Raw genomic sequence first — 23335 nt, forward strand, 5'->3', positions numbered from 1 at the left:
GCGGTTCCCCACGCCCGGCTCCCGGAAAGTAGGCTGTTTTTCCCATCATGCAACACTAGGAAACAGGAAAAGAGTGTCATAGAGACGGAGAGGCCGTAGATGCAGTGCCAGAGCGGCACTTTCCTGGTGGGCGGGCCGGAGGAGACCTCTAAGTGTTCGGCGCGGCGCACTTTAATCCTCCGACGCAGCCCGAAGGCGCTGACGGAAACTAAGGGCTCCACTTGTCTGGCAGAAGTGTCGATGTCTGGACAGTGGCTCTTCGCAATGGCCGACTCTCGATTCGAGTTCATAAGAATCAGACCTCTGGAGTTGAGAGTTACGATAGACTTAATTTAGTGACGCAATGAAAATTAGTGTGGATAGCCTATTAATTTTTAAAAATGTGACTATTAAATATTGATTTAATACCAGTCTGCAGCGCATAATCAGCCAGTCTCATTAAACGGGAGGAAACATGTGTAGGGAAAAGGTCAGACTGAGGAGAAGTAAGAAGGCTCAGAGTTTGGCAGTAAGTATATATATATTTCAAAGAAACGTATCAGTCAATGAGAAAGGGACCCTTCTTAATCATCTTTGTATCCCTTTAAGAATAATACTTGATAGTACTTACGAGCTAAGCATTGTTCTAAGCATTATGTATATATACGTAAATTTATGTGTAATAATAATTCACTTATATGTGAACATAAGTTTAATTCTAAAAAAACTCTGGAGGTTCTGGGCCTTTTGAATCTAAGCTATAAGAAGGCTTGCAGCTTCTGCCCAGTCTTCTTGGAAAACTCTAATAGCCCTGAGATGCCTTGCAAGAAGCCTTACTACCCTGAGATTGCCATGCTGGAGAGGTGTCCTGTTGACACTCTGGCTGACAGCGCCAGCTGATCCCAGCATTCCAGTCAGCCTCATCAAGGTGTCAGGTGAGTGAAGCTCTCCAGACCAGCCTGTCTATCTACCTGCTGGATACCACCAAGTGGCCCTAGTCAATGCCACAAGGGACAGAAGAATCACCCAGCTGAGCCCTGCTGAAATTTCTGCCCCGTAAAATTGTAGGCTATGAGAAAATAGTTGTTATTTTAAAAATTACAAACAAACCATGAGATAGCTTCTCTCATTCTCATTTTTTAGATGAGGAAACAAGCACGGAGAGATTACTTCGCACTACACAAGGCATTGAAGATACGATACAATTATTCACAAAATAGATACAGGCTGCTTCCTTGGCAGAGCTTACAGTCTTCCTGGAAAGTCAGAAAGTCAAAAACTTTAAAGTATCCTGAAAGTTATCACGGGGGAATGTAAAACTTGCTGTAGGATCTCCTAGTTAGGGCCCCTACGGGACTCTAAGGGTTTGAGAGGTCTTCTTGTGCAAATGACCTTTCCACTGAGATCTGGCTGATGAGTAAGAGTTCACCAGGTGAAGGCTAGTAGGAGTGGAAAGAGGAAGTGTTTCTAGCAGAGGAAACAACTTCTGCAAAGGACCAGAGGCCTCAATGCACTTTAGGAATGTGAGGAATTAGTGTGTGGCTGGCGTATGGAGTTTGTGGTGGGGAGTGTGAAAATGCTAGGCTAAAAGGAGAAAGTCTCGTAAACCATATTGTAGAACTTGGACTTTGAGAAAAACTGGAAGCCTTTGAAAAGTTAAGTCAGGAGAGTGGCAGGGCATTTTTGTGTTTTAGAAACTTCACTCTGGCTGCTATGCCAGGAATGGACTGGAAGCAGAGCTCTATGCAAGGAGACTAGTTCAAAGATGATATCATCTGGGCTAGTTGTAGATAGACTGGAAAGATTTAGTAATCAATTAAATGTGAGTGGGGAGGAAACAAGAGAAGTTAAGTTTGGCTGCCAGGTTTCTGACCTGAGCAGCTGGGTATACCCTGTGTGTGCTCCAACAGATGATCATATTTCCCCTATCATACTGGTTATCACACTGTATTTTAATTGTTATGAGAGGGCACCTTGATTGATAATGCCTAGCACACAGTTCTTGCCTGGCACCCGTGGTAGTAAGCATTTACTAAATGTTTGTAAATATAAATTTAACTTAATGGTGGGACTGAAAGAGAAACTGGTTTGTGGAAAGCTGACAAGTTCAGTTCAGAACACAGTATTTGTGGTACCTGTGAAACATCCAGGTGGAGATTTTCAGGGGACAGCGGATTAGATTGGAGCTCCAAAGAAAGATCTGGACTGGAGATATGGTACCAGCAACATATGGAGGTCATCTGAGCTGGGGAGAGAATAAGACCACCTTTGGCTTATAGAGTGCAAATGGCACGGAATCTCAGTCAGACCTCTGGGGTTTAAGAAACAAGCAAAGTCCTTCCTTATGCAACAGAGAAGGAACTGCTAAAAAGGTAAGAGGAACGCCAGCAGAGGTTGTAGAAGGAGAGAAAGGTCAACTGTGTTGGCTGCTGCTGAGATGTAGAGCAACGTAAGGACAGCAAAGTGTCCCTGCAGCGTCAGAGGTGACCCTATGAGGAGTGAACTTGCAAAGGTGATGGAGTGAGGGGAGAGGAAATGGGGACCCCCATGTGTAGGCAAAAAAGCTTGGCTGTAAAAAGGAAGAGAATGCTAGGGTGGCAACTGGAGAGTACAGCAGGAGGAGGTTTGTCTAAAGATGGGAGAGACTTGGATATGTTTAAAAACTAATGGAAAGGAGTCAATAAAGAGGAAAAAGATAAAGTGCAGGTGCAGCAGAGAAAGCAGAAGAGGCTGAGATTTGAGCACGAACAACCACCAGATGAATGAACGAATGAATAAATGAAGTTGGTCACTCTTTTGGAAGTGGGAGGGAAGAGTTAAGGGTAGAGTTCTCCACATACTGAAAGTGGAGCAAACCAAGGAGGAAGATCACTGAGGCCGAATCCCCCGTACTGGCTACCCAGCCCTCAGATCACGTGTCCGGGGAGGAGAGCTAGTTCTCGGATGTCATTAAGGGGGAGGGGCACTCCCTACCCCACCTCTCCAAAGCCAGACAGAAAGCCTCACGTTGTGCAGTGGAGAAACCGAGAGAAGGGGGAAAATGTGGTCAGGTAAGGAGAAAGCACAGGTATGGGTTTCAAAGCTTTGGCAATCGACAGGGGAGGTCAGTTCCTACCTTTCACTCCCACGTGCTGTCAAAGCATCCTGTACTGCTTATCCATAGCCCCTAATTCAGTTGTGGTTAGTACATTTATGATGCCATCAGTTAAGATCTGTCTTTAGCTTTCAAGAGGGCAAGGGCTATGGCTACATCTCTCTCTTTCCCCTCTCTTATCTCCAGTAGCTGACACTGTTTTTCACATAGGACCTGCTCAGCCAATCCTTGTTAAGAGCATGAATGAATGAACCCACACACTAAGGTAGGGTCCCACCCGAAAGGTTTGTATACAGAGGATCATATCAAGGCTTCTCAGCTCCCCAAAACACATCCCAGATTCAGAAGAAGATCTTTTCACCTCTTCCTCAAACTCTGAACCCCTCTGTGTTTCTCCCAGCCACTTTCTCTTTCTCTCCAGTTTGGTTTTACTATTTTTCTGGCTGTCTGTTTCTCTGTCTTTATGGGGTTTTTTTTCCTGAATTTGCACAGGAAGCACGCAGCTTTAGGTCTGAGACGATTGGTAATGGAAACATTGGTGCCTATGTAAATTTAATAAAGTGTCATGAATATTTGTATCTTTGTCATTAATGCTTGTCTCTTTGCCTGTGTTCTGTCTCAGACCTGATTCTTTCTCAACATCTTCCCGTGTCCAGCTCAAGAGTCCCACCACCACCCAGGACCAGCTCCTCCTGCCCCTGGATCTTCTGATGGGCCCCAGAAGGTACTCAGAGGAAAATTTCTGAGCTAGACCCTCTCCTCTGATTTCCTGCCTTGCTGGTCTCGCAGGCCTGCTGACCACATCCTCTCTCACCTTACTGACATACTTCCTCATTAGTCACAGCACCCAGGACTTCTCAGCCCCCAAAACCTATTACTGACCCTCACCCGGGCCCTCTTCCGTACCCTCTTCTCTCACCCCAGGGTTCCTGTTTTTACCTTCTACCCTACACTGCTCTTAGAACCATGTCTGTCTGCTTGCAAGCAGCCGGTCCTGTCCTTTTCTGGTTCTCCAACACCCCTTTTTCCCGTAGGTGGCAGTACTGACGACAATGCTGTCAGGCTGGCGGTGGCCAAGTACCTGGGGGAGCCTAGGGCTGGGGCCCCGATGCCCTACTCAGGGGTCCCAGCTCTGTGCCCTCTATGCTTTCACTTATACTGGGGCAGATGGCCGGCAGGTGTCTCTGGCTGAAGGGGACAGGTTTCTACTGCTTCGAAAGACCAACTCAGACTGGTGGTTGGCGAGACGCCTGGGAGCACCCTCTACCTCTCGACCCATCTTTGTCCCAGCTGCCTACATGACAGAGGAACCTAGCCCTTCTCAGAGCCCAAACTCCATCACCCCCAGCCAGTCCCTCTGGACTCCTGGTGAGTAAGCCCCATCACCTTCTTATCTCCTTGGCTTCTGGGAATTACTGGCATGATCCCCTTCCCCCAGGCTTCTGCTGACCCCCTCCTATCCCTCATTCCCACCATGGTGTCCACATCGCCTCTCCTCCTAGTCGCAAGCCTTCTAGATCTCATGTAATTTTCCACCTACTCTTGTCTCCTCTGTGAACCCCTAGGATGGGAGACCCAGCCAAGATCAATGGGGGGACCCTGCCTCCAACTCTTCCCATTTCTCTGTTTCCAGGCCCACAGTTACTTCCTGGCTCCATGGAGGAGCTGCCCCTGTGTCAGGAACCCCCAGGCAGAGCTCAGGCTTCATCCAAGCAGCCTCCTCCCCTCCCCACAAAAATATGTCGAAGTGTCAGTGTTACCAATCTGAGGCCCACCCTCCTGAAGCCCTTCCGGGAAGGACCAAGTGAAAGATCCCTTTCCCAGGAAGACTTGCTGACAGCGGCCAGCGCAGACGTGGTGAGTCATAGCTCTTCTTCTGCGAGGTCAGTCATTTGGCTCAGTTCTAGGCACAGTGGCGAACAGGACAGACAGAATAAGTAAGCTAACCCTTGGTACTCATAAGAGCTGTCAAGAAGCTAAATGTGGTGGAGGATGACTGGAGTGATCTGGGAAGGCATCTCTGAGGAAATGCCGTTTAGTTGAATCTGAATAAGGAGAAAGAGACAGCCCTGAAGCAAACTGGATGAGAAAGAATTCTAGCTGAGGGACAGCAGGCAGCAAAGATGCTGAGGGTACATGGAACCTGGCAAATGATATGAGGGGCTCAAAGGCCAGCCCGGTTATGCTTTTCTCTCTCAGCCTCCTGACTCCTGGCCCAGGACAGGGTTTTTGCTGTGTTCTGTCTTGCCAATTCAGGTCACTAGCAAGTCCTCTGTAGAGATGTAACTCCCTTGATCTTCCTGAAGCTTCAGCGCCTCCCCTTTCTCTTACTTACTAGTGGGTGAAAAATGGCCCCTCCTCTCCCATACTCCGCTAGCAGGGGTCCCTCACCCCTCTCTGCCTCCTTTTCTCTGGAGGATGCGAAGGTGGGGCTCTCCCTTCAACCCCTCCCTCCACAAACACAGAAAAAGAAAAAGCCTGTTCCCCTTTCCTGAGGTCCTCGGGTGGGGGTGGGGTGGGGGAGGAGGGAAGTTGGCAACAGGAAGTGAGGAGAAAAGCAAAGACGGTGAGGGAGGGAGTCAAAAAAAAAAAAAAAAGAAAAGAAAAACGGCTGGGGACGAGGGTTTCTTCCTCAGTACCTGGGTCACCCCAGCCAGGAGCTGGTGGTGAGAAAATGGTGGGGGAGAGAGGAGGAGGTAGTTAGAGAAGACTGAGGAGGGGCACAGGCAGAATAACTACCTTTTTCTTCCCTCTTTCCTTGCAGGCAAGACCCCAGCCCCTCATGTCAGAGCCCCCTGTGTACTGCAACCTGGTGGACCTTCGCCGCTGCCCCCGGTCCCCGCCTCCAAACCCTGCATGCCCCCCGCTGCAGAGGCTGGATGCCTGGGAGCAGCACTTGGACCCCAACTCCGGACGCTGCTTCTACATAAATTCCCTGACTGGCTGCAAATCCTGGAAGCCCCCACGCCACATTCGCACCCGAGAGATGGTGAGACTTTCCTTCCTGCTTGTCCCTTTGTCCCTTCAAACTCCTCCTTTCCCGTACTGACCCCCAAAGTAGTATGTTTTCTCGCTGGGGCTCTCAGAAGATCAGAAGAATCACAAAATTGTGAGAAGGGTGTTGGAAGCCAGTTGAGGTGGCATCTGGATATAGCTTTACCTTTCTCTTCCCCCAGAACCCTGGCTCCACAGAGGGAACACAGACTCTGAACAGAGACAATGGTATCCTGCAGCCTCAGGCAGAGGGCTCAGAGTCTGGCACAGGGACCCCAGAACTGCACGACCCTCGGGTGAGATCCCTCCATCCTGATCACATGCAGGAAAAGCCATCTTTTCAGGCTTTCTTTTTTATGCAAGACATTGTTCTTCAGTTCTTCAATACCCACCACACCCCCCTGCCTCTCACCCACATCCGCACCCCTCCTCCCCCTACAGCCAGGGACTCTGAAGTTGAAGTTTCCTCCACCTGTTTCTCCAACTTCTTGCCCTAGGGTTCGCCCGGCCTCCACAGACGCACCTCCCAGATCGACCCCTCAGATCAACCTTCAGCCTTTCAGTCCCCCCGGCCTCTGCCACAGGTTCTGGATGACCCCCATGTAAGTCTCCCATTTCCTTGTGAATGCCAAGATCCTTCCTGCCCTAGCCCCCAGTTCTTGCTCCTTCAGATACATCTTCCTCTTTCTGAATGTTCTCTGGGTATCTTTTCTTACCGAGCACTTACCCCAACTTTAAAGGACCTCACTCCTGGGAGACTGTCTGGGGAAAGCCATGGTGGCTGTGTGGGGGAGCTGGGTGATTTATTGATACCTTTCCTTCCACTTCCCAGGAGGTAGAAAAGTCAGGTCTGCTCAACATGACCAAGATCGCCCAAGGAGGGCGCAAGCTCAGGTGAGAACAGGGTACACAGCAGGGGCCCAGGTTTTTGGGTTCTGAGGGGTAGAGCAGAGTGTTGGGACAGGCCCTCCCCATGTGACTGTAACTGACCTTTGCACTGCTACCACTGCCCTCACCGCACCTGCAGGAAGAACTGGGGCCCATCTTGGGTCGTATTAGCAGGTAACAGCCTGGTGTTCTACCGAGAGCCACCAACGACTGCCCCCTCCACCGTCTGGGTGAGTGTGAAGGAGGGGAGAACCAGGGTGCAGGAGGAGTTCTGGCACAACTTCTCCCTGCCTCAGGCCAGCTGTGGGGACGGAGGTGGGGAGGATGACATAGAGAGGAAGGAGCGCTGCAGTCCACGGGTTGAGAGGGAGGCAGTGAGGGAAACAGCGCCGTGGCCTCAGTTTCTCCCCTAACTGCCAGGGACCAGCGGGTAGCCGACCTGAAAGCAGCGTGGACCTGCGCGGAGCGGCCCTGGCCCACGGCCGCCACCTGTCCAGCCGCCGCAACGTCCTGCACGTGAGTGCCCTCCCACGCATTCCCGAAGCCCCTATCGACCCGAGGGTGCGCCCCAACTTTCCCGCACAGGTCTCCTGCTTGGCCTCCCTGCTTTTTATGCTCCTCCCCCCTGATCCAGGCCTTTTGCCCGCTGGCCCCTCAGATCCGCACGATCCCTGGCCATGAGTTCCTGCTGCAGTCAGACCACGAGACCGAATTGCGATCCTGGCACCGCGCGCTGCGGGCGGTCATCGAACGCCTGGTGAGATGGGTGGGAGGTGGCCAGACGGAGACCCGAGAGAGTCTCTGCCGGTTCGGGGGCGGGCAGAAGGAGTGGAGGAGGAACTGTAGGATGTGGTGTGGTGCGGGGCCGGGTGGTCTCAGTGCAGAGCCCTGGGATGGGCCTGGGGCGGAGGACCCCAGCAGCAGGTTAGGAGGTGCAGATTTCTCTCTTCCAACCTCCGCCTCGAACCATCTTGCGGTGCGGATCTAGGATCGAGAGAACCCCCTGGAGCTGCGCCTGTCAGGCTCAGGACCGGCTGAACTGGGGGAGCTGAGCGCCGGGGAGGACGAAGAAGAGGAGTCAGAGCGGGTGTCGAAGCCGCTACTGCGGATCGGCGGCCGGCGGAGCTCCAGTAAGGGGCGGCCTGGTCGGCGGGGCCTGGGGGCTTCTCCCGGCTCGTTGAGCCTCGGCTGCGCTCCCGTTCTGATCCCACATGCCTCGGCAGGTCGGTGTCCCGAAGGAGCTGAGCAGAACCGCGTGCGGAACAAACTAAAGCGGCTTATCGCAAAGAGACCGCCCTTGCAAACTCTGCAGGAGCGGGGTCTGCTCCGAGGTGAGGTGGGCTGGGCCAGCCAGCGCCTTTCTCCTTTGTGCCTGGCTTAGCTTTTTTGCAGCAGTTTTATTTACATTCCTGATCTGGGCATAAGCCCACTTCATGGATGAGAAAACAAGTGAGGCTCAGAGTAGAGCTTCCCAGAACTAGGTCAGCAGTCTTCTAAGCCCACACCTTCCCCTGCTGCTGGGTTTTGCAAGCTGGGGGGTGTACCTCCTTGCCCAGGCCTGCAACAGGCAGGTGGAGGGCCAGCCCAGCTTTGGGGTGGAGACTTGTACTAGAAAGAGCTTCCATGGGTGTCACTTGCTTCCCACCTCATTCTGTGCCTCTCCAGATCAGGTGTTTGGCTGCCAGTTGGAATCACTGTGCCAACGTGAAGGGGACACCGTGCCCAGCTTTGTGCGGCTCTGCATTGCTGCTGTCGATAAGAGAGGTCACTTTCCTAGAGACCCCAGAGTCTCCCCTTCCAACAGGCCAAGGCCCAGAATTCCCCACCTCCCTCACCCTAGTCTTCCTTCTGCCCCTTTTCTCTCCACCCTCAGATCTCTCACCAGCCCTCAGTACACACTTTAAAGCAGAAATCCTTATCTGCTCTCTGTCTCATCTCCTAGGACTAGATGTGGATGGCATTTACCGGGTGAGTGGGAACTTGGCGGTGGTCCAGAAACTTCGCTTCTTGGTGGACAGAGGTAAGCAGGCTGTGGGCAGGTGGTGGTACTAAGAACTTCATGCCTCAGGACCACAGGTGATTCTGAGTGAGGGAGCTGGCAGAACAGGGAGGGCTTCTGGCTGGAGCTGCATGCTTCAGCTGTTGATTTCTTCTCATACATGTTGCAGAGCGGGCGATCACCTCCGATGGGAGGTACGTGTTCCCAGAACAGCCAGGACAAGGTACTTACCTGGAGGGTCCCTCAGACTCATAAAAGTTTCTCACATCATCCCTGCTCCTCGTGAATTCGCCCCTGTCCTGCTCCTGGGATGGTAGTCCCCACCCCTATCTCTGCTGTCTTGCTCCACTGTGGACCCCCTAGGCAGTCCTGTAGTCTGCCTTAACTGGATCTTTTCCCAAACTCCTGAACTCTCAGTCTCTGGGTCCCTCTGGTCCTTCATGAACCCTGAGCCCCTCTGTACTTCCTTCTTCTTCCAGAAGGCCGATTAGATTTGGACAGTGCTGAGTGGGATGACATTCATGTGATCACGGGAGCCCTGAAGCTTTTTCTCAGGGAGCTACCCCAGCCTCTGGTGCCCTCACTGTTGCTGCCCCATTTTCGTGCCGCCCTTGGTAAAGAATCGGAGCTTTGGGCAATACCCTTGATATGGAGTTGGGGGAGGGGAGGCAAGAGTGATAAAGAATAGAGGTTCCCTTACACTCTTCTGTCCCATCCTGAGCACAGAGTTGGAAAATAACTTTCAACTCATGTGCCAACTCCAGTTGTTTTTTGGTGAATATTTAGAGGGCTGACTTAGAAAGAATTCTAAGGCAGCGGTTGGGCTCAGTGAAAAAGAATGCTGTGATAAATTAATGATGTCTTCCATGGGCATGGGAGAGAGTGGTGAGTTCACCCCCCCCCCGCCCTACCTAGCACCTTCCCTTACCTCACCCCTGTACCCTTCCCGTCACTCTTTCTAGCACTCCCAGAATCAGAACAGCGCCTCACTCAAATACAAGAATTAATAAGCTCAATGCCAAAGCCCAACCATGACACTCTGCGGTACCTCCTGGAGCATTTATGCAGGTCAGGAAGACTGAACATCTGTGGAGGGAGGGCGGGTGGGGCCTGCAGCAGGGACTCTGTTCGGGTTGGGTGAAGGTAGGGAAACACCTAAGACTGGTGAGCAGACAGAGGAAACCAGGGTCAAAGCCTTATTTGCTCAGTCGGTATCATTTAAATGGGGGAGCTGGGGACCAAGACAAGCCCAGGGATGCTGTGAGGGAAATAAGGAAAGAAACTCTAACCTTTTGCTTCCCTCTGCATCTGTCTTTCATTTGGACAATGCGGATGACTTACTTGGCTGAGCTGGGCCTGGACAGTGACCTCTGAGAGAGGGTAGCCATTTGAATTAAAGCCCCCCAGATTGTGAGTGGAGAGGACTCTAGGGGCAGTCTCTGAAGCTGGGAAGAGGCAAGGGCATCCTAGGTTGCGTCTTCGAGTTGTGTCCTGAAGGCTTCTCTGCTGGTCCCATTTCTGACCCCCTTGAGGCTCTCTCCTTGGTTTTCATCAGCCACCACACGGGATCCTGAAGCTAACTCTGCCTCAAACCTTTGAAGGCTTGGGTTTATTTGAAGCGGCAAAGCTGCTGGCCTATAGCCCTGGCTGTTGGTCTTTTCCTACAGGGTGATAGCACACTCAGACAAGAACCGCATGACCCCCCACAACCTGGGAATTGTGTTTGGACCAACCCTATTTCGTCCAGAGCAGGAGACGTCTGACCCAGCGGCCCACTCCCTCTACCCTGGGCAGCTAGTCCAGTTGATGCTCACCGACTTCGCCAGCCTCTTCCCCTGACTGGGGCAGGGAAGAAGAGAAAATATGTTTCCAGTGATCTTTGCTGGGTGCCCTTTGATGGGGGTGCAGGTGGGGCTGTTCTGTTTGGGGGACATCCCTTTAAATCCTGTGTCTCCCAGATGACTGTCTGCATCTTTGTGAGTCTGAGCTGAGGGGTTGGGATAGGGTGAGGAAGCTTTTCTAAAGAAGGAAGTGGATGGATTAACCCCTGCTTCTCTAGTTCCCTGTCATCACCTCTCCTTCAAGATAATAACGTATAAAGCAGGGCTCTTTCGGATGCAGTTCCTTTATTATCAGGAAACAGTATCACTATCAAATTCCTCCCCAGATGCATTTAGACTGTGTACAGCCCCAGCCTGTACCTCCCATCCCTGGGGCATCCCGAGGCTGGGGAGGGGGTGCTATGGCTCTTCCTCCTGACTTCTTTGTGAGGATGGAAACCCCTTAGGAAACGTGTATCTGTGATTCCCGCTCTCTAGGCACTAGAGTTGAGGAATTGTGTCTCTCCAGGCAGGGATCCCAGTAAGACACTCATGTTGCCCACAGCCATGTTGGGGGGCCCAGATGGAGGTGGGGTGTGTTCAGAGCTGTCCCTCTGATCATGGGAAGGGGGAGGACTCAGCCCCTGGGCCTCATCCAGAATAGCCACAAAGTCCAGCTGAGTGTTGTCGAGATCAAGAGTGTCCAGAGGGTTACACACCTGCCCTTCAGGAGGAGGGTACAAGGCAGGGCCCCCTCCCAGCCTGCCCACCTCAGGATGGCCACAGCTGGGGTTGGTGCCTCCGGCCTTGAGGGGCCCATAGCAAGTGGGTAGTGGGGGCAGAAGTCGGGGTGGTGCTGCTGCCCTAATGGAAGCCTTGTTTGCCCCTACTGCAAAATTTTCATGACATGGCGAAGGGGCAGGATAGGAGCCTGATTTGTGAGTGGGCAAGTTAGGTGCAAAGCCAGGTCCATATGTGGCCACTGGGGCCTTGGCAGGGCTCGGGCTTACCTGGGAAGCCCCTAGAAACTTGGGACTCTGGTAGAGAGATTCTTGGACTGGGGGATCTCCCCTGCCCCCACCCTCCCACAGCAGCTCCTGTTGAGACTGAACATAATTACACACAAGCTGAGCCTTGAGCTGTCCTGTAGAATGAGTGGGGGAATCAAAATCCAAGCCAGGCCTGGGTTCTGAAGTCAGATAATCAGGGGGTGGCTGGGTATAGGTGTCTGACTGGGGGTACTGGGGAGGGGGAGGCTGGGGGTAGAACAGAGGCTGTGGGCATGGAGGCCCGTCACTGGGGTGGGCATTGAGGCAGGGTGTCAGTCCTGTGGAGTCAGAACCCACTGGACACCCCTGTTCTGGCTTCACCTGCACCTGTCCATAATGTTCAAGACGAGGACTCTGGCTGTAGGCTCCAGTTGGAGCCTTGGGGCCTGGGTACAGCCCAGAGTGAGAAGGGAACTCACTCCATGTTTCTGGGGTGGGTTCAGGATAGGAGACCTGCTGGGAACAGGGGTTGGGGCCATAGTTGGTGGGTGGACCAGGCCCAAGAGGCAGGGAGCCTGGACCTCTAGCCCCATAAGTCTCAGCTGCCCCCGCCTCACATCCCCCATATCCCAGAATATCAGCAGTTGGGAAGTCTATATAAGGATTCAGACCACTGCCCATCATGGAGGTCCCAACCTCTGGCTCCTCCCGTAGCCCTCTGGTATCCATGGCAACATTTTCAGTGATGCTGGGAGGCTGTGGTGAGTAGACAGATGTTGAGAGTTGGTGATCGAAGTTCCGTCCTCCCCCTGTCACTGTGGGAGGTGTATGGACACAACCCAAGCTCTTGAACCTCTGGACTCTGGCTGGGGCAGGGCGGTCAGCAGCCCGGGCTGGGTCACTGGCTCTCCGGGTGACCCCTACATTGGGGTTGTATCCTGGATACTCGACTCGGCTTCTCCAGGGAGGTGCCGGAAGACCTCCCATCCGATCCAGGCTAGGTACTGCAGTGGGTGGGGTACTACCCGCCCTGGCTGAAGCATATCTTGCCCGGAGCAGGTAGTGTTGGGCAGGCGTGAGGCCAGGTAGAGAGGATGCCCCATTCTCTGGTGGGGAGCCAGGGGGGAAAGGGGAGGCCAGGGAGGAGCGGCGGCTGACAGTATAGGCTGAGCTGACGCTGCTGGAGCTGCTGCTGCGGCGGTCAAGAGAAACTGGGGGGCCCAGACGGCGGGACACAGGGGTGCCTGCAAGTGATAGGCAGAAAAGGCAGGGTCGCCAGGGAGCCCTCTGCATCTCCCCTTGCTTCCCCCATGGGATAGCCTTGCCCTGGAATCCCAGGGAAGATTCCTTAACTATAAGCACTCAGTTCTGTCTCCTGCTCCCATTCCCTTTCTGCTTCTGGGCCATCAGGATTCAGGGCTGCTATGAACAGTCCTACAGGTTGTACACTGCACAATCCTGGAGGACAGCATTCACGTCGTAGACTTTATACATCACAATAATTTTCTGACAGATGGAAGGAAAGTGTCTTGAGGAAAAGGGACCTTTTTCTAATTGTACAAAGGTGCTACATGGCAGCCCTGAAGGGTGAAGTCCTCCTTCTAGCTTCAGGGAGGGTGCAGATTTCAGCCCAGCAACCAACGCCCACACTGAGCTCTCACCAGTGTGGGGCAAGCTGGGCAGTTTGAGGCCCCGGGGCCCTATCGGCCGGAGTTGATGTAGCTGGTCCAGCCTGAGGTTCTCAAGGCGGCGAAGAGTAGACAGACCAGTGCCAGCAATGCAAGGCCCCTCATCCAAGCTGGACAGGTCCTCAGTGCTGCCCCCTGCATTTCCGGTCATTTCCACACCGCTGTCTGTATTAGCTGCGCTGCCTGCTGGGGAGTGGTCACTGCTGCAGGATGACTGGGCCCCAGGGCTCGGCTGTGGCTTCTGTGGGGAAGATGAGGGCTGAGGGTGGCACCCATCCCCATCCCCCACAGCTCCCTGAACTTGGTAAGTGGCTCAAGCCTGTGACCCAGTGACTGCTTACGGGCGTAGAGAGGGCTGAGCAGGTGAGACAGGCAAACTGGAGGAGAGCTGTTGATGAGAAGAGCCTAGACTACCTGGGATCAAACTTGTGCTCTTCATTCTATGCCTCTGGACAATTTCTTTATGCCTGAGTTCCCTCATTTGAAAATGGGGAGAGTAAGTTCCTGTCTCATGACGTTATTATGAGGAGTATGTGAAATTATACAGGAAACAGCATCACTAACAAATTCCTCCCCAGATATATTTAGACTGTGTACAGCCCCAGGTAAAAGGCTTAGAGTAATATCCACAGTCCTATATAAGAGTTTGTCGAACCAATTAAGTACTTAATTACACTAAAAGCCCTAGATTTAGGGTAGCCCAAGGAATAACACTCAGATAAGAGACTGGAGGACTGGCCACAGAAGAGAGCCTTACATAGCAGGGATGGATGATTTGGGAGGGGACTAGAAAGATGTCGGCAGGGCGGGTGGGGGTATGGAGGCAGGGGGTTGCCTCACCATGGCACCCTCTGGCACGGTCAGTCTGCTCTCCTCCCTGATGGGACCTCCATCCCGCTCCCTCTTGGGCTCCACTGTGGAAAGAGCCGGTGCCCGGGGCAGAGGGCCATCCCCTCGGTGCCGCTTGGTCACGTGGGCATCAGGACCATGCACTGTCTTGACATGTTTCCGGAGCGAACTGGGATCTGTGTAGCGTTTGGTGCAGCCAGGGAGCTTACACACATATGGCTTCTGTTGAGTGGAAAGTGAAGACAGCAGGCAAAAGGATCAAAGTGGGAAAATGCAGAAGTGGGGAAAAGGGGTGGCCCCAAGCGAGGACGAGGGGGGCCAGGGAGGAATGCATAGCACCCAAGGAAGGACGGAGAGTAGGGCCCTTGGAGCAAAAGATGAGAGGATCAAGGGGAAGATTAGGAAAACTGACAGCCCAGCTGGGGAAAGCCGAGGGGCTGAACCCAGGTCTGCGAGGCCTCATAAATTCAGGGTTGAAGGGACCAGGGGTCTCCACCAGATAGAGTGAGTCTATTCTAGTTTAGCCCTTTGGCTGGTTAGAGGTAGGGGGAGGGGTGCTAGGTGGACAGTCGCGGTTTCAGAAAGGCCTTCTCCAGGTGAACTATGTGGGTGGGGAGGACTCACCTCTGTGGAGTGGGTGCTGGGCTAAGGGATTTCTTAGGGGGAATCTTCCCAGTGGGTGACTTCTGTAAGTGGGGAAGGTCTCTTGGGTGGGGCATTCACCTCATTGGAATGGGTCCGGTTCTGGTGTTTGGCTCGGTCACTGGCATTGCTGAAGGCTTTACTGCAGCCCTCGTGCTCACACATGTATGGCTTCTCACCCGTGTGTGACCGCAGGTGTGTCTTCAGATTTTCTAGGCGTGAGTATGACTTCCGGCACCCCTCGAACTAGGGGATATGGGGGTCAAAGGATCGCTCTCAGACAGAAGGACGTGGAGATTAGAGGACCCCTGAATCTCAAAAGGGACATGTATCAGAGAATATAACTCAAGATGGAAGAGCTTTGGAGCTTTGAAATTCCCAAAATTCAGGGACAAGGGCAGGCAAGAGCTGGGGGAACAGAAGTAGCTGGAGGTCCTCTGCCTGCTGGGATGTGGAGATGATGCAGTGAGCATTGCCTGCTCAAGCCAGAGCACATCTCCCTGGACAGGCAGCCCAGACTGTCTTAGGATGGGGTCATCCTGGGAGGCTCTGTGTCCTCAGTCCAGGGTTTCTCCAGGGTTTCAGGCACAGTGCCTGCAAGTCAGATGTCCACAAAAATGTTTTAATTTCTTTTAAAAGCAAGGGAAAAAAATTAGCTTTTAGGTCCAAGGAAGTGTTCTAATATATAACATTAATGTTTATCTTTATACCAACAGATTCATAAAATACAATTCTTAAATATGTTTATGGAGAAAGCGGCATATAAAGGCAAAAGTCATATTGGGCCCTGCCTTGGTGGGGAGCCCCAATTTAGGGAGGGACCCTGAACTTGAGGAGGGGGTGCCTCACCGTGCACTTGTGTGGCTTCTCCCCTGTGTGTCTGCGCATGTGCACCACCAACATGTACTGGGCTTTGAAGGGCCTCAGCTCCCTGGAGCAGCCCCCCCAATGGCACACGAACTCCTTCCGCTCTCCATGGATGTGCTCGCTGTTGATGTGCTGAAGGAGAAGATGCAGAGGCTCTCCAAGGTTCCTTATGCCCCTGAGATCCAGAACAGGCCTTCTCTTGACCTCCCACCTCACATCTTTCCATGGCTCCCCTTCATGGGGGGAGAAGGGGCAGGAAGAACCTCAGAGCCCACATCTCTGTTCTTCCAAGTTCCTAAAACAAAGCTACAGCTCCTGAGTTTCTGCCTACACAGGTAAGCACTCAACCTGTGACCTCAGTATCCTCTGACCTGCTTTTACCCTGATTCCCCCATGTCCCACCCAGAGTGTCCTACAGGCTCTGGCCAGCATTCCTGTTACCCCCTGGGGCTCACGTGCACCAGTTGCTCCTGGGAATCGAATTCCTGACTGCAGCCATCCCACCGGCAGTCAGTCTCATACACAGAATCAGGCTCAGGCTTCTCATCTCTCTCCAGGTCCTCCCGCCCATCCAGCATCCCCAGCAGGGGATCCTAGGGCAGGAGAGAAAATCCTAAGGTCACCTGAGTGACAGCTTTTGTTTCATTCAGTTTCCAGAGGTAAAGTTCCCCGCCCCCTCTTACCTGTGTGCCTGTGGAGTTGGGGCTGGACATATCACCTTCCAAGGGTTCCTCTGGGCACTTGCTAACCAGCACATCCAGCTCAGACTTCAGCTACCCAAGGGAAGAGATGAGGATGATGAAGGGAGAAGTGGGCAGAAGGAAGAGGGAGCCCAGCCAGGTCTTCCTGCCCTGAGTGCCCCCACCCAAGCAGCTGGAACCTCTGGGTTTGGAAGCAACTTCCTCCTTAGACTGCACTGGTGAATGGGATGGGCAAGGGGTGGGATCTCACTTGGAAGCCTGATTCAACCCTAAGGAGTGAACCCTGGCACCCAAACCCCTTTATTTTTCTGGCACTGAAAACTTTTATACCCCTTGTTCTTCCATCACCTTTCCCCTAAAAAGTCCACCACACACCCACCCTGAGCTGAGGGAAATCAAGTGGCAATATGAGGACTCTCACCTGGCAAGTTGGGAGGGGTCCCCGGGACTGAGGATGCGGCATCATCCCACCCTGGGTGGGGTCATGGGGACCACAAGGTTGGACCCCGAAGGAAGGCGAATTCCCTTTTTGGTGATTCATCTGGGGTGGGAATCCCAGAGATGGGCTGAGGAGGAGGAGAAGGGGAGGAAGTTACTTAGGACTGTCATCTCACAAAGTCTCTGGAGTTCTTGAGCTATTGGAGGGTTTCTGGAAGATGGTATGGGAGGTGGTTGAGGCAGTCCGATGGAAGTACTGAGGATTTCTATGCCTTTAAAATGATAAGGATTCAAATAGGGTCAGGTGGTTTGGAGGGCTTGAGGCTTTTAATGGGGTTCGGTGGGTCTTTAGGAGTCTCTTAGCTCAAGGCTGTCTGCACCTCATGGTGCCGATGGAGAGGTGACCATAGGAGCCCCCCGGAGATGCACAGCGTGAATTGATGAAGGCCACGAGGGAGCTGGGCGAGGTGCGAATAACTGTCTGCAGGTCCAGGCTGGCATCCGATAGAGGTGAGATGGAGAGTGCCCGCTTCTTGGTCAATTTGACTGCACTCCGGGGAGGAGGAAACAATGGGGCTGGGGCAGGAAACAGGGGAGACAGATATGGTGAAGGGGCACATCTCCCCACACATCTAGCCAATGAGTCCTGACTCTCAGCAAAAAAAAAAAAAAAAAGACAGTAGACTCTGCCCAGTTGACCCCCTCTGTGACCTCCTGATCATGCTCTGACTCGTTGATCCTATCTCGAGGCATTTCCTCTTCCAAGGCAGATCCCCTGCCCTCCAACTTTCTCCCTCAGGACAAGTCCCAAAGGGGCAGAAAGGAAAGAGATGATGCCTGAGGCCTCACCCTCGGTGCAGCTGTTGGTCTCTCTGGCTGGCCCATAACTGTGGGGGCTGGACATGAGGTTGGCCTGGTGGCAGAAAGGCAGACCGGGCAGTCCTAGAAAAGAGAGACAGCTGGAATGGGAGATTGAAATGGAAGATACACAAGGCCCCACCTTGAAACCCCAGGTAAGGCCTTATCCCATATTCCAAGCCCATATGACATGGGGCCTCAACTCTTTTTGTATATGGGAAACTGACATGGGGTAGGAGATGGCAGAGGGATCCCTGGGGCTGGGTGAGAGATCTGCCAGTTGTCAAGGTCGGGGGATTGATAATAAGCACTGACCTTCCGTCCCCATGCTGGGGCCTCCCTGAGTGGGGAGGGGCCGGAGACAGCAGGGCTCGCCGTAGCTACTAACTGGCGGTGGGGTCATCGAGTTGAACATGGTGTCTCAGAGGAGAGTGTGGGGATACTGTAGGAGGGGTAGGGAGATCTGCAAGTTATAAAGGCAGGAGGGAAATACGGAAGGTCAGATAACTAAGTCAGGCACAGAACCCTGGGCAAAGCACCTCCAAGACATCTGCCATGGGAAATCAACTTGAAATGAGCATCACTCAGCCAGGGAGAGAGAGAGTAAGAAGAGAAGTCCCATAGAGGCAGTCTTAGGGATCTTTGTGGGAACTGGGTAGAAGCTTTGCCTGGATGGTCTGTGTGTTGTGTGTGTGTGGAGTGTTCTGGACTTAACTGTGGCTATGTGGGTTCCAAGGGATTTTATACCTGGACCCTCTATTTCTTCTTCCTCTGACCATGGATGGGCCAGCTATGAGGGGTGGGATGGGGAAATTCATGCAGAGGAGTGTCTGACTTAAAGCACTGGACTGGCTTGCTCTGCCTGAGCCCCTTTCCCTTTCCTTCATTTGTTGCTTGCCGCCCAGGTTCCAGCAGAGGGAGCCCTCGCCACGGCCCAGACAGAGAGGCTGGTAGGGCCAGGAGGGAACACGGATGATCTGCCGTTTTCTCTCTAACGCAGAAAACTGTGTGTTGAAGGGGATAGGGTTTCTGAGAGAAGCCTCCCGGGTCTGTTGGGTACAAAGGATGGAAGCTGGGGTTATTCAGGGGTGGTCTGGATCTGGGCGCCTGCTTAACTCTTTTGGTCGTTTTGAGGAACAGAAAAGGGATTGTGAGGGAAAACTTTGGGAGAATTAAAAAACAAAAACAAAAAACAAACCAAAGTCATCATCCATTAGAGAGGAGTAATGAGGAAGAATAGAGTATCTGTCCGCTTTTCTCCTCAAACTCCAGTTTTTTGCTCCGCCCCGGGTTTTCCGCTTTCCCGGGACTGAGGGTGGGGTGGGGCGGGGTAGGGTGGAGAACGACCGGGAGCGGGCCGGCCGGCGCGGTGGGTGATCCCGGGATGCTGGGATTTAGGGTGAGGGCGGGGTAAGATGGGGAGCGGAACCCGGACCCCATGACACAGCCTGAGCCCCGCAGCCTGGGCTGTACCCTTCCTAACTCCTCCTTTCCCAGCGGAGATCCGGATCCCGCAACCAAGACCACTCAGCTCGACCTTGGCACTATGTTGGGGGGCACAGCTGGCTGGCAGCTGGAATGGGGGACACTTCTCCCGCCTCCTTCCTCTATGACTCACCCAGAGTAAGGAGGCGGGGGCTTGTAAACGACCCCCCAAAACTAGAGACTCCCCCAAACATGCCTGCTCAGTCATCTTCCTGCCCCACTGCCCAGCCACAGGGGAGCCCGAGATGGAAATGGGGCGATGTCCCTCCTCGCCCACGCGTGCCAAAGCCCACCTACGTCTCCCCTTCACACTGGTGAAAGGAAAATTTCGCCAACTTTTCCAGCTTCAATTAAGTTTTTCTGGGGTGTGGATGAGAGCGCAGGTTGGGACAGGGAGTTCTAGGGTTCCCTTGCTGGAGCCCTGAATCATCTTCTGTGTCTCCCAATTTTCCAGAGTGCCCCCCCTCGCACCCCCGCTCCCCAACTCCCAGGAGTCGGCCCCGCCCCCTTCTCCCGGTCCCGCCTTCCCCGCCCCCGTGCCTCCTCGGCCCACCCAAGTCGCCGCCGCAGGCTCTGGCTGCAGACGGCTCCGCTTCCCCCGCCCGCTCCGGGAGCCCAGTCGAGCGAGCCACGGGGGGGGGGGGGGAGCGATGCGGATTGAGAGGCGGGACACATTCTTGCCTCCTCCCCTCGGAGCATCCAGAGCTGGCAGTGGCGCGGGAGGACGGGGTGGGGGCTCTGTTGGACAAGTGGGAGTCCCTCGGTGAGGTGGAAAAGAAAGAATCCAGAAACTATAAGGGGGGAAAGTGATTAGGGAAAATAAGGTGTGTCTGGGGAGGGGGCGGTTCCTGGGTATCCCAGCTGGCTTCCCAAGGGTTAACCACTCCAGACCCCCGGGAACCCCCTAGTGACGTCAAGGGCGGGGTCTGTACTGTCTGGCAGGGGATGCCTTGCCTAGGAAATAATGTGGGGGGGGCTCTGGACCCCGACCCCCAAGGAAAAATCCTTATTCAGACCTTTACAACGCCCCCCGAGAAATCGCCCTGCCTTCTCCCTCTAATGGACCGTAAAGACCTATTCTATGACGACCCCAGTTCTCCAGCCCCCTAAAACCCCAGTGCCTGTGGGATCCCCTTTGCCTAATCCTATCCCCAAAGCCCGCTGCCCAGGGCGGATTGTTTCGGGGTCACGGGGCCTGAAAGAGACTTCGGAGCGGGGAGCAAGGGCAGGCAGGGTGGTCTGAGCCAGAGGAGGGGCCTCGGTCCCCAGCTCCCGTTTGGGAGGGGGGCCAACCGAGATGCACAGGCAGGCAGTGGCCAGTGGTCCCGCCCCATCCCAGTAGGGGTCTCCCTGCGGCTGGCCCCGGCTGCCCCGGTGGTCCTGAGGTCAGAAGGTCAAGACAAGGTCTCCTCAGCTCCTCCTTAGCACCCTGCCCACAGCCCTTAGGACCCAGGAGTCCAAATTCCTTGGGGAGTCTTTCTAGGGCCTAAACCAGAGAGTCGCTTCTCCAGCCCCCAGCTAGTCCAGAAAACAATTCCTTCCCCTCAAAACACACGCACCAACAAGCACATCTGTCACAAGACAGGTCAGGGGCTCAAGCCCAGCCGCCCCCCAGTGGCTTTGTCGCCTCACACACACCCACTCCCACCCCATCTAGGGCTCTCTCCTTAGCTGTTCCCTCCTTTCAGAAACACTGACGTCTTCCTGCCCCGCGCTCAGAGTCACACCTGGAGTTCCCTCTCTATCACGCAGACCTCCAGCTAGCCGTCCCTCCAGCCTCTTCATCCCAACCTCATGAATGTGAGATATTTCTAATATATGGGAGAGGCGGAGACAAAGACATCCACGGTTGCCTGAGACAGAGACACAGACTGTAAGAAGAAAAAAGATACAGAGAAAGGGAGATACATTTGAAAAAGTTCTCGAAACTTTCTACTATCTTACCCCGGGCTCTCCCACCCCTACTTTGCCTCTGTGCCCTAGGTCTCCCTCTTGGCTGGGCAGAGTCCCTCGCAAGCAGAGCATCCCCTCAGGCCCCCTCCCCCACCCCTCCCAGGTGGTCCCCCGCCTGCCCCCCTTCTCACCTCCGTCTGGGCGCAGGGCTCGGGATGCGCGGTCCAGGGCAGGAGTCTGGGCTGGGGGGTGTGCGGTGGGGAGGGGGGGCGGACAGGGCTATGGCAGCGCAGCCTCAGTGCCACCCCCAACCCCCCCAACCTGGCCCCCAGCCCACCCGCCGGCCCAGCCCGCCGGGCCGCGAGCCGGGACCACCCGCGAGAAGCGCAAACTTTTTTTTCCCTTTTGCAAAAACTTTCTCGTTGAAGCCGCTGGCACGCCGCCGCTCTTCCCGCTCGCCCCTCACCTCCCTCCTATTTCCCTCCCTCTTGCTGTTCTGGAGGATGAGGCGGGGTAGCTGGAAGCGAGAGAGGGGGTGCCGGGCTTATTGCACCCCCAGGACCCCCAGGATCCTCCCCCTCCCTTGAGGGACCCTATACTGCCTAACACCCCCCCCCCCGGGGGGCTGAACACGCTGCTGGTGGTGGGCAGTAAATCCCGGCCTGGATCCCTGGATCGGCTACCCAAAAAGAGGCCCTGACCAGAGCCAGGAAAAAAAAAATTGAGAATTATATTGAGGGGCGAGGAGTGGGTGACGAAAAAATTCATTCGAGAAAGATAATACTGAAAGTAGGGTCGTCGTGCTAATTGAGCATTCCTCCATCTTGTAGTTTATTCGCTGGCCTCACCCTTTGGATGGAACATGAAGGGATTGAGACAGATTTGGGGTTTGGTGGAAACAGGATTGGGACAGAGTTGGGCTGGGGGCCCTGGGCGGAAGATGTGGGGTCTATGAAGCATAAAAGGGAGGAGCAGCGGCTGAAGCTCTGGGTGCAGAGCATGTGTTCACAAGGTTACTAAGGAACCCTGGGACTGAAGCACTGTTCCCTGAGAACCCCGGCTCTCCCTCATCTCGAAATTCTGGAGACTGAGGCCACCTCTGCACCTCTGCGCTGCCCACCCTCAGCTCTTCAAGGCTGTTTGCTCCCTCTGCTGGCCTTTCTGGCACATGACACCCTCTCGGAGTCTGGAAACGGGAGACTCGGGGAGCTGAAGGAGTAGGAGGCTTAACAGGTCCCCCCACCAAAGCCCAGTTGGGAGCCCATGGAGGGGTTGTATGAACCCAAAGAAACCGAGGAGCCCACTGGCAGAGGCTGCCACTGTAGAGCGGTAGTGTCTGATAGGGGAGTGCCCTGTCTCTTTGGATTTGGGTTGCCATGGTGACCAGATGCAGGGGAAGGGGCAGCTATTTCAGTCTTTCTGGCCTTTCTTTATGAGAAAGGGGAGAAGGCATGATAGAGGGAAAGGAATCCCTTCCTTTTCTGTCACCCCTCAGATAGACCTCCCACTTCCTATCTCTACATCCAAACACCACCTCCTTGGGTCTGGAAAGTCAGTGGGTTAACTGTTCAGTCTGAGGGTCAAGGGGAAAGGTGAAACGAGAAAGAGGTCTGAGGCCTGACAAATATGTGTAGTAACTGTGGGAGGAAAGATAAGGAGCCCTATTTGAGCCTCCCTCCCCCACATGACTTTGACCCAGACACCACTTATACCCAGAGGGTCAGGCAAGACCAGCGATGACTGGAAAAGGGACCCTACACATGCTCCTTCCAGAGGAGCTCTTTCGGAGCACACCGCGTTCTCCTCCCCACCCTGGACTCTGGGCCTCTAGATCAGCGATTCTCAAACAATTTGGTTTCAACACTCCTTGACTCTCTTTAAAAAATTACTCAGCTTTTGTTTATGTGATTTATATTAATTTACCACATTAGAAATTAAAACTGAAAAAAATTTTGTAACACAAGAATACATAAGCACACATCCCATTAACAAAGATGTCAGAAAGATGATGTAATCACATGTCCTACAGCCTCTGGAAAACACTGTAGGCTTTTGAGATGTGGAAAATTAAAAAGGCAAATAACATCTTAGTATTATTAGGAAAATAGTTTGGACCATGTGAAAAGGTCTCAGGAACCTCCCCAGGGGTTC

General features: G+C 53.8%; 2 protein-coding genes across 9 annotated transcripts; one reads left to right on the top strand and one right to left on the bottom strand.

Moving 5' to 3' along the window:
• Positions 1–155: 155 nt before the first annotated feature.
• Positions 156–10913, top strand: ARHGAP9 (Rho GTPase activating protein 9). Of its 7 annotated transcripts, none has more exons than XM_010993344.3 (19): positions 156–508; positions 3696–3797; positions 4108–4441; positions 4707–4930; positions 5838–6062; positions 6250–6363; positions 6565–6669; positions 6900–6961; positions 7095–7185; positions 7376–7471; positions 7614–7712; positions 7944–8085; positions 8179–8286; positions 8621–8719; positions 8898–8975; positions 9124–9177; positions 9434–9568; positions 9917–10022; positions 10622–10913. In XM_010993344.3, exons 3-19 carry the CDS (start codon positions 4126–4128, stop codon positions 10791–10793), a joined length of 2226 nt encoding a protein of 741 aa, XP_010991646.1. In that variant the 5' UTR covers positions 156–508; positions 3696–3797; positions 4108–4125; the 3' UTR covers positions 10794–10913. The 7 variants fall into 7 exon arrangements, with proteins under 7 accessions (XP_010991646.1, XP_031318149.1, XP_031318138.1 ...); XM_031462289.2 differs by having other exon boundaries at positions 171–508; positions 4241–4441; XM_031462278.2 differs by lacking the exon at positions 156–508 and adding an exon at positions 687–914.
• A 155-nt stretch (positions 10914–11068) lies between these two features.
• GLI1 (GLI family zinc finger 1) lies at positions 11069–21494 on the bottom strand. Of its 2 annotated transcripts, none has more exons than XM_031462274.2 (13): positions 21376–21494; positions 21019–21162; positions 18122–18248; positions 17798–17890; positions 17329–17524; positions 16932–17076; positions 16493–16582; positions 16265–16402; positions 15792–15941; positions 15024–15188; positions 14292–14522; positions 13425–13692; positions 11069–13007 (listed from the first exon to the last, which is right to left on the bottom strand). In XM_031462274.2, the coding sequence occupies exons 3-13, from the start codon at positions 18219–18221 to the stop codon at positions 11269–11271; spliced, it is 3315 nt and encodes a 1104-aa protein (XP_031318134.1). In that variant the 5' UTR covers positions 18222–18248; positions 21019–21162; positions 21376–21494; the 3' UTR covers positions 11069–11268. The 2 variants fall into 2 exon arrangements, with proteins under 2 accessions (XP_031318134.1, XP_031318132.1); XM_031462272.2 differs by having other exon boundaries at positions 18122–18269.
• Between the last annotated feature and the right edge of the window lie 1841 nt (positions 21495–23335).

This window comes from Camelus dromedarius, chromosome 11 (assembly GCF_036321535.1).
Source record: "Camelus dromedarius isolate mCamDro1 chromosome 11, mCamDro1.pat, whole genome shotgun sequence".
NCBI lineage: Eukaryota > Metazoa > Chordata > Mammalia > Artiodactyla > Camelidae > Camelus > Camelus dromedarius.

Excerpts from the sequence above, each read along its gene's own strand:
- GLI1 (XM_031462274.2), bottom strand. The coding sequence starts at position 18,221 with ATGTTCAACTCGATGACCCCACCGCCAGTTAGTAGCTACGGCGAGCCC. Across the intron at positions 16,403-16,492 it reads CCAACTCCACAGGCACACAG|GATCCCCTGCTGGGGATGCT; the intron begins GTAAGAGGGGGC and ends CTCCTGCCCTAG. Across the intron at positions 13,008-13,424 it reads GCCCAGCTTGCCCCACACTG|GCACCCCTGTGTCCCGCCGT; the intron begins GTGAGAGCTCAG and ends TATCACTTGCAG.
- ARHGAP9 (XM_010993344.3), top strand. The coding sequence starts at position 4,126 with ATGCTGTCAGGCTGGCGGTGGCCAAGTACCTGGGGGAGCCTAGGGCTG. Across the intron at positions 6,364-6,564 it reads CAGAACTGCACGACCCTCGG|GGTTCGCCCGGCCTCCACAG; the intron begins GTGAGATCCCTC and ends TTCTTGCCCTAG. Across the intron at positions 7,186-7,375 it reads CTGCCCCCTCCACCGTCTGG|GGACCAGCGGGTAGCCGACC; the intron begins GTGAGTGTGAAG and ends CCTAACTGCCAG.